Source organism: Cynara cardunculus (genome assembly GCF_001531365.2).
Source record: "Cynara cardunculus var. scolymus isolate 2C chromosome LG 17, CcrdV1, whole genome shotgun sequence".
Taxonomy (NCBI): Eukaryota; Viridiplantae; Streptophyta; class Magnoliopsida; order Asterales; family Asteraceae; genus Cynara; species Cynara cardunculus.
Window position 1 is genome coordinate 26,710,562 of NC_037544.1, and position 16,461 is coordinate 26,727,022.

Genomic DNA, 16,461 nt, shown 5'->3' on the forward strand with positions numbered 1-16,461 from the left:
GGGGTTTTCTTGTTGATGGCCAAAACTCTTCCTCTTTTTCTGCCTTTAATCATCCGTGATAAATGTTCACTTTTTCACCAATACTTACCAAATACAGAAAGTATATATTTCCAAAACGTGTGTAATAATTATACTTTCCAAAATAAGTGTCTAGTTTCAATACAATATACAAATCTAACTTCAATTAATACACATAATCAAGGGTCAATAAAAGAATTTGTAATAATTAACTACATCTAAATATTGTATACGGTTTCCTATTTGTGAACATTTAATTTTACCTATGATAATAAAAGAAATAACGAATTTCTCCATCTAAATAGAAAATTAAAAAGTACATAGTTTTAAAAGTGAACGATCATTTCTATGGACACTTATATTTCAGAAGGAGAGGAGTAGTTGCACCATAATCAAATAATCATATCACCAGAAACATCTTGGATATAGAAAGATCCCATACCTACTACTTACTACATGCACATAAACTGCCACCAAACGTGTACACCATCATATCAAAATAACACCCAACAAATGAAATCTCATTCTACATATCCAAAGACAACATCTACAGTTAGTTCCTATCCAAACCTTGGTGCACATGTTAGTTTCTATCCAACAAAACAACATGATGATCATGGTACCTTCATCATCAATTTGGTTGGGCCTGAGCTCTTTCTCTCTTGCTCTCGATCGTCACCTTTTTCCTAGTATCAAAATCCACGCTCTCCATATCAAACACAGTTCCTAGATACCCATACAAGATTCTCTCTTTCTGCCCACTCTTCTTATCCAACTTCACAAGGTTGGGATCTTTCTCGTCGTCTTTCCCTGGCCTGAACAACGATTGCACAGACGCCCAGGATACGCGCCCATGCTTCTGTTTCTCGAAGAAATCTGCAAGTCTCATGGCATCCCTAAGACCAGATTGGTCACCAGCAAATTTGACAACACTTGTGCCCATGTGCCCTTCTCTCCCATACATTGACTTCGACTTGCCACTGCTGAATCCAAAGTCTGATGCAATATTCATAACAAACTTGTCACTATCCTAACTAGGTCAAGAATCACAAATTTGACAAAAAGCAGTTGCTATCAAAGAAATAGCAGAGTTTAAGAATTATGATTATAGTTGCTGGTACTTGGAGAGGACTTAACCTGCCTATACAACCATTACAAGGAAAAGAAATTAACAAAGATGAAGGGCATGGGAAAGGGAACAATAACTGGCAACTTGGGTAGCAAAAACCCACCAAGATCTGCATCAAAAGTAAAAAAGCAACAATTTAAATAATCCCCTGGCAGAAAACAAAAGGCTACTGGCAGTCACTTAAGGCCTTCCATACTGGACCTTTCATCAATAGATCTTGAATTCTGTCGTTTTGGGTCAGTTAGTTGGCCAAGACATCAAAACAAGCACTAGTATCAAATCAATTGCACAACAGAGACAAAGAAGCTTATCAGATTAATGATGGAAGTTGATACGATATACAAAAATCCAGTTACACAGAAAAAGTGGCATGTGTTCCTATCATGCACCACTTTTATATTACCCAAGTAACAAAACAAAGACCTACATCAAGCCTTCAAGAACGAAAAGGACGAGGGAGAAGGAAGAAGATATACCACGTGAAAAGAAGCTGTGTTATAAAAGCAAACAACCTTCAAGGATTTTACTAAAACAAGCTGTCTACAGTTATATAAGCACAGCTGTGTCTAATAACGCTATATTAATTGTAGCTTATTGCTCCCCTCTTCCGCAATTAGATTGAAAAGTACATTCATTGTTGGCGCATATACACTCAGACTCTTGGCAGTTCTAGGGATAGCAAACACCATAAAAACAGCAAGTAACAAACTTGAAGCAACCTTAGATTAATAATCCAGGGGATATGCAGTGAAACGCAGAAATACCAACAAAAAATTGGATAATATTCTTTTCTCCAAGATCAATCACACTTAAAAACACCGAAATTCAACTTTTATGTCCTACTCTCATGCTAAGCAAACATTAACACACACCAACCTATAACTCTCAGAAAGAGATATCTGTAGAAAATTTTGCATTGATGGTCTCTGTTGCGTTTTAAGCCACAAGCATTTGTTGCCAACATTCAAATTCATTTAAAATAGGACTTCTAGTTTGACCTCTGGACTTCTAGCTTGACCTCTGTGTTGCTCTCTCTTCTTCCCTCTTTGTTCCCTTAAGTAGCATTTGATACGTAGACATGATTGGACAAGACAAGAAGGCTATGCTGTTAATTGTGGTGCAATAGCGACGATATTGCGGCGACATCTCAGATAGCGGAAATTAGCAAAATAACGATGGTCAGATTGCGGTTTAAATTGCGGTAGCGCAATTATCGGTGCAATTTACAGGAATTTTGACCGTGATAGGGTCAATTGCGTTCGTTATTAACGTTACTTTTTTTTTGGGGGGGGGGGGGGTTGGCTTTATTTTCAGTCTCTGTTTTTAGATAGGTGTTCTTTATTTCCAGTCTTTCTAATTTTGGCTTTATTTTTCTTAAGTTTAATCCATTAACATAAGTTGGAAGAACTAGGGGGAGAAGGGGAAGAGTGGTAAGCTAGCCTAAACGAAGAAGTGAACGTATTAGATGATGTTGACTCAGATGTTGACTCAGATGTTGAACCTATTGTTTGCGAAGTTGCGATTAGCTCGTTTATGAATACTTTTCCTATTTTGCAACTGATATGTTTATGTAGGCATATTATATATATATATATATATATATATATATATATAATTCTAAGAAATATTATGTACCGCTATTTCAAATATCAATCCCCACCGCAATTTTGTATTTTCACCGCTATAACAGCATAGCAAGAGGGTAGGACTGGACAGAATAAGTGTTTGTCTGGTGTTTGGTACGACTAAAACTAGACAGGACAGAACAAGACAAGTTGCCCGAAAATTTATTTAATGATTTTATATATATCATGTGATAGTTATAACCAACACAAATAAAATAAATAATTTAATAATTTAATTTATAAACATTTTTACACAATTTTCATATACATAAATACATACATATGTAGCAATATCAAATTTGATATAAAAATCGATGATAGTTCGGAAAAAACGCAATTCATACAAAAGAAAATTTAAGTTTTATTCGGTCTGGAAGATCCTTATCAATTGACAAAAGCACGGTAAAGATTGTTGCAACAACGGTTCTAGAGGTAGAGGCATTGATGATTGGTGGACGATGGTGGCTATAGAGGATGTGAAGATGGCGACAGTGGTGGTGGTGGTGGTGGTGGTGGTGGTGGTGGTGGTAGAGGATATAGTGGTGGCCGATGTGGTGGAAGTGGTGGTGGTGGGCAGTGGTGGTGATATGGTTGAGGTGGAGTGGTGGTGGCCCACGGTATTAGTAGAGGTGGTAGTGGCCGACGGTTTTTGTCGAGGTGGTGGTAGCCGACGGTATTAGTGGAGGTGAAGGTAGTGGTGGCCGACGGTATTAGTGGTGGTGGTTGTGGAGGATGTTAAGATGGTGGATGGTGGTAGTGGTAATGGTAGCCGATGGTGGTCCAGGGGCTTCCGTGGAAAATTCAGACTTTCTTTTACTGGTCTCAGCACACCCATTTTCCTGTTCAAGTAAAGGCTTCTGTCCTAGGAAGAAAGGCTTAATGGATTTGTCAATTTTCATCCTTTTTGAGTTTCTACACAAATTCGCTGATTTTATATTTAGAAACAAACAATGCCGCAATTCATGTTTTCCCCAGACTACCAATAGATCAATGTTCTTACATTATAGCCACCTACTAGATCCCCTTTTACATTACCAACCTCCAAATCATTCCAGAAGTCAACATACACAGGTCATAACGGATCTGTGAAAATATAGACATCCAAGCTTGAGGGAAGTTGCCACTCCATTGAAAAAGAAGAAAAATTATGATGTGCCACGAGAATATCAACATCAGTATCGACCAGCTATTAACTGCAAATTACAATGACTTCCTATTGGGTTTTGAGCTTGCCTTACAACTTGTAGCAACATTATACTGATAACCATATCAATGGTTTCCTATGAGCTGTGGACAAGTCAGGATAATAACCAAATGTTTTTAAGAAAAAATCCAGCAACACAAGTTTTAGGGCAATTGACAAGCAAATTAGAAAAAGTAGCATTGACAAATAGCGAGTATATTTCAGAAAAAGCTAAACTGATTAAAGAAGAGATGAAACTGGCAGATCAGCCCAACATTTCACAATAATGGCTAAATATGATTCACCCAGAATTACCTATATATCTGAGATATAAAGCCATAAGGTGAAAGTGAAGGGAGCAGATTCCCTATAATCCTAGCCACTTCGCAAAACAACTTTGCTTAATGTCGTTACACATTGTTCTTGTGATGGCTCATATAAAGGAACAAACAAGCTCGACTAGGTACTAATACTGCTAATCAATCCAACCATCTAACATTCACAGCATGTTTTGTGCCGTGGAACTTAGTCAATGATGTCCTACAACAATGAAGTACGTTCTCAAATTTTCTACATATATGTCAATGTGAGAAACTACATGGCGTTGTCTACAAAGTTGCCAACATATGTCTGTTTGGATCAGAAGTATGACAATTTACATGTACATATATCAGTTAGCGTATGCCATTATCCTGGAAACAATGGATTGATTCTCTAAATCATGACCAAGACTAGCAATTGAATGTTGATTCAAAAATATTCTCATACAGCTACAACTGCAAAGAATATGATAGCCTCCTTATGAACGTTTGGAGCAAGCAGTGGAGATCAAAATCTACACAACTGACAGATAGAAGAAAGATCTAATGCACCTACTTGGTGTTGGGATAAGCACATTCTTGTAGATCGTAACATCTTTAGGTAATAAAAACTTATCTAAAAAGAGAAAAATAAAGAAACACAAAAGAAATGACAGTTGCTAAAACGTTCTAAGAAACAGCAACCATCCAAACAACATCCATCCAATTACACAACTACCTCTCATCAACTCCTCGAAATACCAACTGAATTCAACTCAGCGTAGCCTTTATCCTAATTGCCTGGTGTTCAATAAGTTTACTCTTGATTTGTTAGAGAAACACGATAATTATTGACGGTTTTATTAAGGTTTTCTGTATGTTTTGCCTATTTGACCACTTTCTACTCTATTTATTCCTGACCCAATTAATGCAACGTTCAGGTTTTTGAGCCCCATATTCTTCATGGTGTCATAAGCACGGCTCTGGATACAAACACTAGCCCTTGTACAACAACCTAGTTGCGGTCAGCACCACCACACCTGTCACCCAACACAACAGGCAAGGAAACCTACTGCGAAGGACACATGCGCTTTTGTCACTCACTTCTTGTTTATTGATTGTCATCATACTTACTGGTCCTAACTCCTACCTATTTTAATTGTTCACTTCTAATGGGCTAATTAGTCATCTGCCACCTATGCCTGAAAAAGATAGCCCGAGTGGTGTTAAGGGAGCCATGACATGGTTCTGGCTTTCTCGAACTGCCGCTATCATCTTTACCTCCTATGACAGCTCCTGGAGGCAACCTGAGGGGGAGATATCACATTCTGATTTCACTTCCATTGTTCACCTACCTTGGCCACTACCTTGCTGCGACACTGAATGAACTAGCAAATTCTGCCTAACAGTCATTGTGTGTTGCTTCTGGCCTCATTGAGGTCTTTTAAGGGCGATTTTTTATCCTGGTGAAATAATAAATAAAAGTTTGTTTCCCTTCCTGCCAATAGGATATAACGCAGAGCTACTGCAGAGACGTCCTGAATTGATATATCAAGGTTTTAAAAATGCGGGATCGAGCCTCAAGGCGTCTTCCCTTGGTGATGCCTCGAGGTGGAAATAATATATGTAAAATACAATATATATATATATATATATATATTTGTATATGTATACAATATTTATATAATATATAGTACATACTAAATATAAGGTTTTGATGTACGGAAATGCAGCACATACAAATTAAAATATACAGAAACTGAAATATATATATTATACTAACAATGAAAAATATATATATTAATATACACAAAGTATACCCACCTCGGAAATATACATATTACACCAACAAAGAAAGAATATATATACATTTTTATTGAAGGAATATACGAAGAAAGAAAATATATACATATATATATATTAAAAAACATAAAGTATAATCAGCTTGGGAACATATTAAAATTATATTACAAAAGTACAAAGAAATATATATATTATACGAAAGTAATCGCCTACATATATGCGTGTCTGTGTGTTTTACACGTCTAATTCCAGCATTTACAAGTTTTAATAGCAATCTTTATCCAAAAGATTAATTGGAGTAATATGCAGGTGCACTTAGTGGATTGCAGCACTTGATGGAAGAAGAAAACACTGATAAGAAAAAGAATATATACATATTATATGATTGTGTGAGAAAGAGAGAGAAAGCACTCAGAGAAAAAGCTGCTGTAGACTTCAGTTTATAGTCTTTTATTATAAGAAACAAGGAAAAAACAAAGCTACCGCCTCAATACCGCCCACCGCCCTCACCGTTCTTTCCTATGCCTTTTGGAACCCTTTAGAGGCGGCCTCAGATACTTTTTGGACGCCTCGCCTTGAGGCTCCCACGATTTTGAAAATCATGGATACAAGTAAAACATTTGCTACAACAATTCAGAGAAACAGGAGCTAGTTTGGTGAAAATTTACATGGATATCAATATGTAGTCATACACATATTTCCAACAACTAATGGTAGATGTTCATCAAAAGGTGCTCACACATCACGTGAACCTATCTCTTTGAACCGATATGAGCACATTCTGGATATCAAGTATAGATATGTTGACAGGCCTCCTAGAACAATGCATATTTAACTTATTTGTCTCATGTGACAAGTTGAGCATGAATGAGATACATGCTCCAACTTGAAGAGTTCTAACGATATGGTAAATATTTGTTCTGTGTTCACTTCTAGAGTCTTCTAATGGTTCCACTATGTTTATCTCATCGGCCCACCTTGTAAACTACTTATTGTTGACTTGAGTAATAAAATATTCACACTTTTCATGAGTCATATTTTTACTGATAAGGTCAGATTACTCATCAATAGGATGCATAACATGTTATAGGATGTCAAAGATCTTCAAGGGTAGTCACACTGAAAGGATAGTTCAGTGCAAGAGGTGCACGCATGGAGGGTTTGGTATAAGCATACTGCATGAAGCACAACACTATAGTGTGGAGATGTTTTACTTTATTGGAGGCGACACTCCAATAACAATTGGGTACATTTGTAGTGGATTCATGAGCATAAACACATAGACGGATAAAAAAGCAACAGAGCAAAGGGAGACATATACCTCTAAGCTTCATGTCCATTGCTTTGTTGCCTAAACCCTCCATACGTCCATCTCTACCCTTTCCTGTAATGGTGTTTTGTATGATCACATGAGGCGGCCACATTATTAAATCATCCCGATCTGCAGCAGCTTCTTCGGCAGATAATAGCTGATATGCCTTTGAGTTATCAGGAGGCATCAAATAGTTCCAGCCCATCAAAATGCACAACGCTTTGTGCAAACCCAAATGATCAGGAACATGGTCAGAAGTTGCTTTTTCTGGGTTGTATGTGTGCATGATAAGGCTATGCATATCTGGAAAATCTTTGGAGGACCTGAATTTGCATAAATGACTGATTGATCATTTGAATTTGGTTGGAGCCTAATTCATGTTAAGAGGTCCATAAGAAAGAAGGCACATATCTCGTATTTAATGTGAACAAAACTCCCAAGAATTGCAGGGAAAAGTTCAAGATTTACATTCTAGAGTAATTATGATGTAAATTCAAGGCCTAGTCAGAGTTACAAATAAGCAAAAGCTGGTGTCAGAATTTACAACCATCAAGAACGTTGAAGGAAAGATGCATCTAAGTCAACATCAACAAGACGATCTTTCCCTTATAAAAGCATGCTAATAACAAGCAAAGTACATCCGCAAATCCGGCATGGAGGAAAACCCAACGTTTGCAAAAACATTCCCAATACGAAAACCCTCAGACTCAAAAATGTCCTAGTACAAAATAAGATACAAACTAACAACCAACAAAAAAAAAACTTGAGGTAGCCATAGCATCCCTGAAAGCTGCGAAAGTTACTAAAGCAATACAGCTCTTATGAAAAAGGTAACCTGCAACGTCTAACTAAACAGGATCACAGTTTTATAGAGCCAAATGAATCTACGTTATTGCTAACCAAGAACCGAACTTCCCTCCCTCACTAGGTAATGATGGATAAAAAGAATTCCTCTATAGATTGTAAGTAGACAAAAATGAATTTTCTGAATACATGCATGCATAGTAAAGCAGCAGCACACACATTTCTAGACTGTAAACAAAGCAAGCACATAGCAGTTCAGATAAGCTCAACTTCATTTTCTTTCCAAATTAACATCTCTACAACAGCTTAAATGCACACATACAAGAAGGAAATGCAGCTAAGGAGAAATACCGAAAAAAAAAAGAGCAGAAGCAGCCAAAGGAATGGCATATTTGGCTTTAAGCCTTCTTTTAAAACCTCTCCCTAACTCAGTCTAGCATCCCATGAAGGCGATCGCACACCAGTGGAGCTACCAGCACAGATCACTATTGAGCTGGTAATCAACTTCATTACTTCTCTATACAAGGAGACCTTGTAAAATGCAGAATGCAAACATCACAATGGACTTACTTGAAAAAATAAAGGATACTAAATTATATATTAGTTTATACAAGAAAACAAAAATTGGAGTTGATAAATGCTGCGGCAGTCCCTCCATAGAGTACAATAAAGTTCCTTCAACTTCCAAAAGAAGTGTAACAAAGAACTCAATTTAAGTCATGAGATATCCAATAATAGCTCGTCAAAATGAAGAGGCCTAAACCTTTCTCTACTAAGTGCCAGACTGGGATCTTAAACTCGTTGCAACCATTTAACCAGAATCTTAAGCAACAGATGTCAAGAATGAATCCCTTTTCAGGATCAAAAACAGCATAGAACACCTAGCAGTGAGCCACAATAACTAATATGTGCTAAAAGAGCTGAAATTATATCAGAATTTCTCAACTCCAATATCAAGACTGTATTATTCAGCAACAATATGTGACACTCTTGCTGACAACATACAGTTGCTTGATTTCAACAAATTTGGCCATCATTAACATCTTAACTTCTCTATGTTACTATGTTCACAATCCGTAACTTTCTATCTGATAGAAAGCTCTCACAAACAAAGAGAAATGGTCAAAAGAATTGCACTTATCACCCACAGCACAAAGCACAATCATCCAGTAACTCACTGACAGCAGGAAAGTACCCAAGAACCAAGTGGTAAGGGAAAAGTAGGCAGGATTAGTCAACTAGTTGCTTGTTACTTGCCCAAAAACATATTACACCCTTACTCGTTGCTATACCCTTTAGGCATTTGAGCAGCCACTTGTCTAAATATGAATATAAGCATGGATGTGCTTTTATCATCAGATTGAATAAAAATGGCCAGCGAAGGTATTGGCAGTGCCATTATCTCACAATGCCTTCTTATAAGGAAGACGTTGCAGTAGACAGTTGAATGTTGAAAAAAGAGGATCAACAAACCAAGTTGATGGAATTAGAAGTAGCATAACATTTACAGATTAAAGAACACATAAGAAGAAACAAAGATTACTGTTTTTACAGTGTACCCACATCCTAGACATATTTCCCTCATCTAGCATTGCTCTATGATTTGTGCATTATTGGGGTTCACTAACAAGTTTGAAATCTATTAAAGCTAAAAAAACAAGTTTCTAAAAGTTCCCACCTAGAGCTGCTTAACCTCTCAATAAGGGTGATGGATCTATCACCCTATCTGCTCATGAAAGCTGCCGACTCTCCCTTCTATTTTAATTCACTCCTATGAAGGATGCTACTAAAAAATTCCTATGCCCCCCATCTTCCGCATATCTGCTCATCCGACAAAACCCTGGATTTCCTAAGAGTTGGATAACTCTGTTCATCTATCCTCTTCCGAAATCTATTATGCTGACCCATGCTGAAGATCCACTTATGGTGGTTGGGCTTGCTAAAATGCAAACCATATACTTCGTGGAAGTCTAGCCAAAGACTGGCTTTCTAATGCGTGTGTGTGCTATCCTGATGGTTACAATAGAAATGATCTGATATATTCTGTAAAGTGTTCCCTGCAGCTCGATTAGTTCGGGCCACTTAATCAAAACTTAGGAGTTTGCTATCCTGATGTGTGCTGTCCTGAGGTTTTCTAGATCTTCCATTTTGTTTTACTTCGTTCTCTATTTACCAATTTGATTCAATTCAGTTTATTATTCAAGAATACCAAACAAAAAATTTAGTGACTATTTTTTGTTCCTACATTACAACCAAAGATAATAATGAACTATAATGACTACTTACATTACCTACTCATTCCATTACCTTGCATCCCATCCAACCAAACAACTTGGGCTAAAGATGATTAACCCGATCTCTAAGTCCATCTCAACATACAAAAAAAATAATGGCAAGAGATATGACCAAAGAAGACAGCTTAAATAGACGACAAAAGACAACTAAGGGGCTGTTTGGCAGTTGCTGAATGGTTTAGTGCAGAATGATTAAGTGGTCAGAATGGTTAAGAGGGTCAGAATGGTTAAGTGCGGAATGAAATATGATTGTTTGGTAAATGTTCTCTGAATGACATCAAATTACCATTTTACCCCTCTTCTCATTGCCTCTACTCTTTCATTCAAACARCCCTAATCCACCAAACAGCCCTAATCCACCAACGAGAGAAATCGATGAAATCGACCAATTCAAACAGCCCTAATTCAAACAGCCRGTTCATTCAAACAGCCCTAATCCACCATCGATCAAATCGATTATCTAATTCAAACAGCCCTAAGTTCATTCAAACAGCCCTAATCCACCAACGAGAGAAATCGATTATCTAATTCAAATAACCCTAAGTTCATTCAAACAGCCCTAACCCACCATCGATCAAATCGATTATGTAGAAGACAACAGAGACGATGGGAGGAGGACCGACRATGGAAGACAACAGAGACGATGACAGGAACGAGGATCTCGCGTGGRAGGAGGACCGACGATGGAAGACAACAGAGACGATGACAGGAACGAGGAGACGGCCGGCGACTGGAGGGGGAAGACCGACGATGGGAGGGGGAAGACCGGCGAATGGAGACGGCCGGCGAATGGAGACGGCCGGCGACTGGAACCATGGAGGGGGATGCGATGTGAAGAACGACTTGAGAGGGCAGAGTTGGAAAAATCAACGTCTGAATGGTTTAGTGAGGTAGTTGATGCAAAATGGTTAAGAGGTTATTGTAACCATTAAGAGGGTTTTTTTTTTTTGCCAAACAGTCCTAACCTCTTACCGATTAAGAGGTTGGCTCTTAATGTAACCATTAAGAGCCAAACAAACAGCCCCTAAGAGCCCAGCTCTACAGCACATGTTTCTTACATACAAAATCATAAATAAAAACATGTATAGTTCGATCAAAGCAATAAATTATATGGAAAATAAGAATTTCGAAGCAACAAATGGTACTAACATTTTACCATCACAATGACTAAAAGAGATCAACTCTTGCAGGAGATTCATATTCTACAGCTACTTGAAAAGCCAACACACAATGGCACAGCTAGAAGCAACATCTCACCACCCTTTGAAATGATACCAAAGGAATCAGTAGACATCATATGAAAGGGTGTACACAGAGAATATGTTACACAATAACTTCCTGCCCTTCATTCTCACTTTCAAGCCTTTATCCTCATAAAATGACCCATGAAATTTGAATCCTTTGATCAAATTCAAGTCATAGTTTACAAAACCCTAAAGAAGAAAGAAAAAATACATGCATGCCTCATAGCTTAATAGACATGTAAAATATAGAAATCCATAAGATCATTGCCACTTTGGTAGAGATAAATCAAACACTATACTTGACTAAGAGTATATGTACATGGCACGAAAACGAGTATATTGTATGCTTCTAACCTTCTCAGAGAATATGCATTATGTCATGTGCATAGTTGTTATTGTATCACCCAGAATCATGACCTTAGACAACCACCAAGATGTCATGTTGTGACTAGTAGTTCATGTGTTATTTCTATAAATATAATGCATCATTATGTTGAACATTTATATAATACCACCATTTCAATATCACTTATAAAACTTCAGATATTAAAACTAAATACCAGATACCAGATACCAAATACCAATAGATTAGATCAACACTAAAACATTTAAGTTGTTGCCCATTACCTAGATAACAGCACTACTTTGTGAGAGCATATTATTTTATTACAAAAAAAATAGTAATATCTAAAAAATACAGTTGTAACTTATACCAAGTACCAAAACATCCATACAACAACACTTTTCCTTCCGTAAAATAGCAAACTATATTAGACACAAAGTCACAATAACATGACAGCTATGTAAAAGTTAAAAAGGTAACAAAATATTAAGGGGGTGTTTGGTTTTATATAATATAGTGGGTATTCCCCCAGAAGACCAAATTTTCATTTCCGGTTAAATTGGGGGAATATCATTCCCATTTCATTCCTTGTCATTTTCATTCTTTAGCCTGAACCAAACAGCCCCTAAATTAAAATTTAATGGTCAATCTACAAGGATTACAAACTATGGCAGTAAATGGCATGAAGGCAAGACAAAATCGCCATGAATAAATAGAGCACAGCAACAAAAACACTGACGATCTAAGATCTTTTGATATTTCTAACCATTCCTCTTGTTATGGTACGAGAAGGGCATTGTGCTACATATTATATTTACGATTACTCCTCTGATTTTGGAGTCCATGTATTAGTGATCATTTTAGTTTTTACATAAGTGAGACTTCTTTCTTCTACTCTTCAACATCTGGTTTATTTTTTAGGCTAATTTGAGCCGCCCAAAAAGTGACATGAGCACCATCAGACAACTTGAGATGCATGCACCTTCATAACGATTGGATGCCATGCCATCTAGATATAGCCATGGCGCTAAGACGCAATTGCCAATTGGCCATGACATAACAACCATGATTAGGTATTAATGCATACTCTCAAGGATAAGATCAGTAAGGATGCAATCAGTTATGCTTCAATCGGAGTGGACACAAATAAATGTGCTTGCAAATAAGTATGGAGAAATCAGTAATGGAACAAGCATAGTTCACAAAAGCACTTCTCCAAAGACAGTTACACATGACAGATGCATTGTACTCTGGTAATAACACATAACATCAAAATTGTACAAGACATCTACCTTGATTATGCTATATAATAAGCAAATTTAACAAGGCACTCTATTAGAATGGCCAATCCACACATCTCAACACATACGAGAGTATATTGTAAAACCACCTTAGCAGCTTGTGAGGTAGAATCAACCCAATTAAACCAGTATTTTCTAGTAATATAGCAAAGCTCTAAATGATGATAAATCAACAATCATATATAAACTGAACCAATTACCATAGAGCTAAAAAATCTGCAGTTATTCTAAAATGTTGGCATAAACAAGTGGTTGATGATTCTGCACAAGACATATGCTAGCATACGATGAAGTATGCAGATTGTTCTTGCGATAACTTAGCTATACATCCAAATATCATAATGGCGATATATCCATGTAAGGATGAACCAAAAGAGCTTCAGCCTGGCATACATAGCCATGTAACTGACACACTTGCATGTTCCTAAAAGTAAATGAAATAGCTACTAAAAGAAACCCATGAGAACTTAATGATTGTAAAGTAAAGAGCGCCTATAAAATGTGATTATATTGTTCAGAGAAGACAAGAATGAATAAAGTACGTACACAGCATGAAGATGATAATTCAGATTTTGCCTACAGCAAATGTTTGTTGACCCACCTTTCCAATTTGATCAAGAAAAAGGAATAAAAGTAGACAACAGGCTGAAACATAAATAAAAAACGAAGTATAGCACTCATCAAGTTGGTGACCAGATCAATTATGCCTAAATTATTACATAGATGATAAATTCGAACAGTCATAGCTGATAAAAAGAGGCTCAAGAAGACTACATTCTCACGAAGAAGATGACAAACTAACTTTACATGCAGTTTATCTAAAACACATGAGTTGAAGCGTAAATATACATTTACAACTTCCATGTGACACTATAAACATCACAATTTATCAGATTTTAACCCTTTAACAACTGAAATAGAACCTATCAACAATATTATAAGGACTGTTTTCAAAATATTCCTAACACCATCAAAGATAGTGCCAAATCTCAACAGTTCTATACTGTTAATCTATTTGAAACAAAGATGAAGATGCCTTGTGGCAAGTGAAAATACTATAAAGAAACGTCAAGTATAAAAGTCCAGCAAGTAGAATGTGTACATATAAGTATATAACACATATACATTAAATAACGAAACATATAAATTCAATCAAAAGTTTATCAAACCTGTCGCATGCAAGACACTGAAGAGAACCCTGTTTACCATCTGCTAAGTATTTCTTCTTCTGGCTGGCATTCTCGTTTATCGACCTGATAAAATTCAAAAATGCCCTTTTAAACTTTGCTTGATCAATCTCATTATGCCTAACCTGCACACTCCCATACCCCCCTTCAGGTCTCATATACTTGGCCGCCCTCATTTCATCCAAATGAACAAGGCTACTTGGACCCGCCATATAGGATCCATTCGAATTATTTCCATACTGCAAGAGTTGTTGCCTTTGTCTTGCAAACTCATCGTTAATTTCTCCCCCATCTCTCTCATCACCATACTTCCTCTTTCGAGATCCTTCAAGCCCAAGAGAATTCCAATAATCCTGGTTCTGTTGTCGATAACGATCATCCCCTCCCGGGATCGGAGGTCCATGAGGAAATTGTCGATCAAACCCTAACCATGACTCCGGACCCTGAGGCCGCATCGGTGGTCTAGGCAGCGGCGGGGTAAAATCTTGATAATCCAGTGGCAAAGCAAAGTAGGATCGAACACTACCATCAGCAAGAACGATTGTTCTACGATCTAGCATGTGAAAACCATATGCCGGAGGTGGCGGTGGTCCCACGTTTTCGGGTCTGGGGCGAGGCGAGGGGTTAGGATTAGGGTTCGGATTGAGTTTTGGGGATGGTTTGTGTTTGGAAGAAGGGGAGGGTTTGGAGTTAGTCGGTGGTTTTGAAGGGGAGGGTTTTTGTGCGGCGTTTTCAAGGTTATTGCCGGATTCCCGATGAGATTTGCGGTGGTGAGAAGAGGAGGAAGAAGATGATGGCTTGTTGGATGGGGCCTTGAGAGGGTTACCTCCGGCCATCCCTTTCCTCTCACTGATTGCTTCGAATTCGAAATGGAAAACAAGCAGGAGGACACCCAAATCTGAATGAGAGGATACCACCACGATAATATGATCAATGAGAGAGGGTTTGGGTTATAAACAAGTCAAAAAAAATTACATATGTTAAAATCATTTCAAATGCATGATTTTCATTAAAAAAATACATAATGGACTTTTTCGTTTACAATAATTAAATTAGTGCACAATATTTTTTTGAACGAATAAGTCATTAGACTTTCTAAAACTTATTAAATAAATTTTTAGACTTTTGAAAACTTGTTAAATGCATTTGTATTACTTAAAAACGTAACATGCAACCTGTATAGCAAGTAAAACTACAAAATTAAAAAAACTTGAAACTTTCATAAGGACCTAGGGACAGAAGAAGATTCGATGATGGGGTGCAAGTGCTCGTGGTTTTCGAGAGGGAGAACAGAAGGGAGACAGAAAGATGTTCGAAGCTTGATACGATTTCACGTGGTGGTAGGGAGCAAAGATGGAGGGTGGTTGATGATAAGGAATGAGAGAGGAGTAGACCATGGTGATTGGCATCGATGGAGAAGAAGGATCGACTGGAGGAGGTAACCAGTCGTGAATGGATTAGTGAGACGTTATCGATGAAGTTGTTGGTGAAAGATGGTGATGTCGCACATTGGTCGCAGGGGGTAGACCATGGTGGTCCGACGACAGCTGGTGGCTTGCAACTAGATAGTTGTCGGGGTGAATGGGATTGGGGGGGGGGGGCAACGATGAAGCATGGAAGGAGGGTGTTGATCCTCTCTCTCAGTGATTTGATGATAATCCCTTTTCACTTATACGTTGTATTTATGTTTCTGTATTTTCAGTTCCAGCGATCTTCACTGAGCATGTTCAGTGATCGTTGAAGAACTTGCATTGTAAATCTATCAGAGACAACAATACTTCAAGAAGACAACACTCACACCAAAGAACCTTCAGCAACCGTCGAAGACTAAAACTGAAGATTAGAGATTGACGAGTACGTGATCTGAAGCGGTATTCAGTGATTACAAGTCTGTCTACATATGTGTGAAGACTGCTCAA

General features: G+C 37.6%; 1 protein-coding gene across 3 annotated transcripts; it reads right to left on the reverse strand.

Moving 5' to 3' along the window:
* Nucleotides 1-379: 379 nt before the first annotated feature.
* On the reverse strand, nt 380-15,433 carry LOC112500273. Of its 3 annotated transcripts, none has more exons than XM_025103709.1 (4): nt 14,684-15,433; nt 14,525-14,608; nt 7,379-7,692; nt 380-1,014 (listed from the first exon to the last, which is right to left on the reverse strand). In XM_025103709.1, exons 1-4 carry the CDS (start codon nt 15,376-15,378, stop codon nt 650-652), a joined length of 1,458 nt encoding a protein of 485 aa, XP_024959477.1. In that variant the 5' UTR covers nt 15,379-15,433; the 3' UTR covers nt 380-649. The 3 variants fall into 3 exon arrangements, with proteins under 3 accessions (XP_024959477.1, XP_024959476.1, XP_024959478.1); XM_025103710.1 differs by adding an exon at nt 1,156-1,256 and having other exon boundaries at nt 929-1,014; nt 14,525-15,433; XM_025103708.1 differs by having other exon boundaries at nt 14,525-15,433.
* Nucleotides 15,434-16,461: the final 1,028 nt, after the last annotated feature.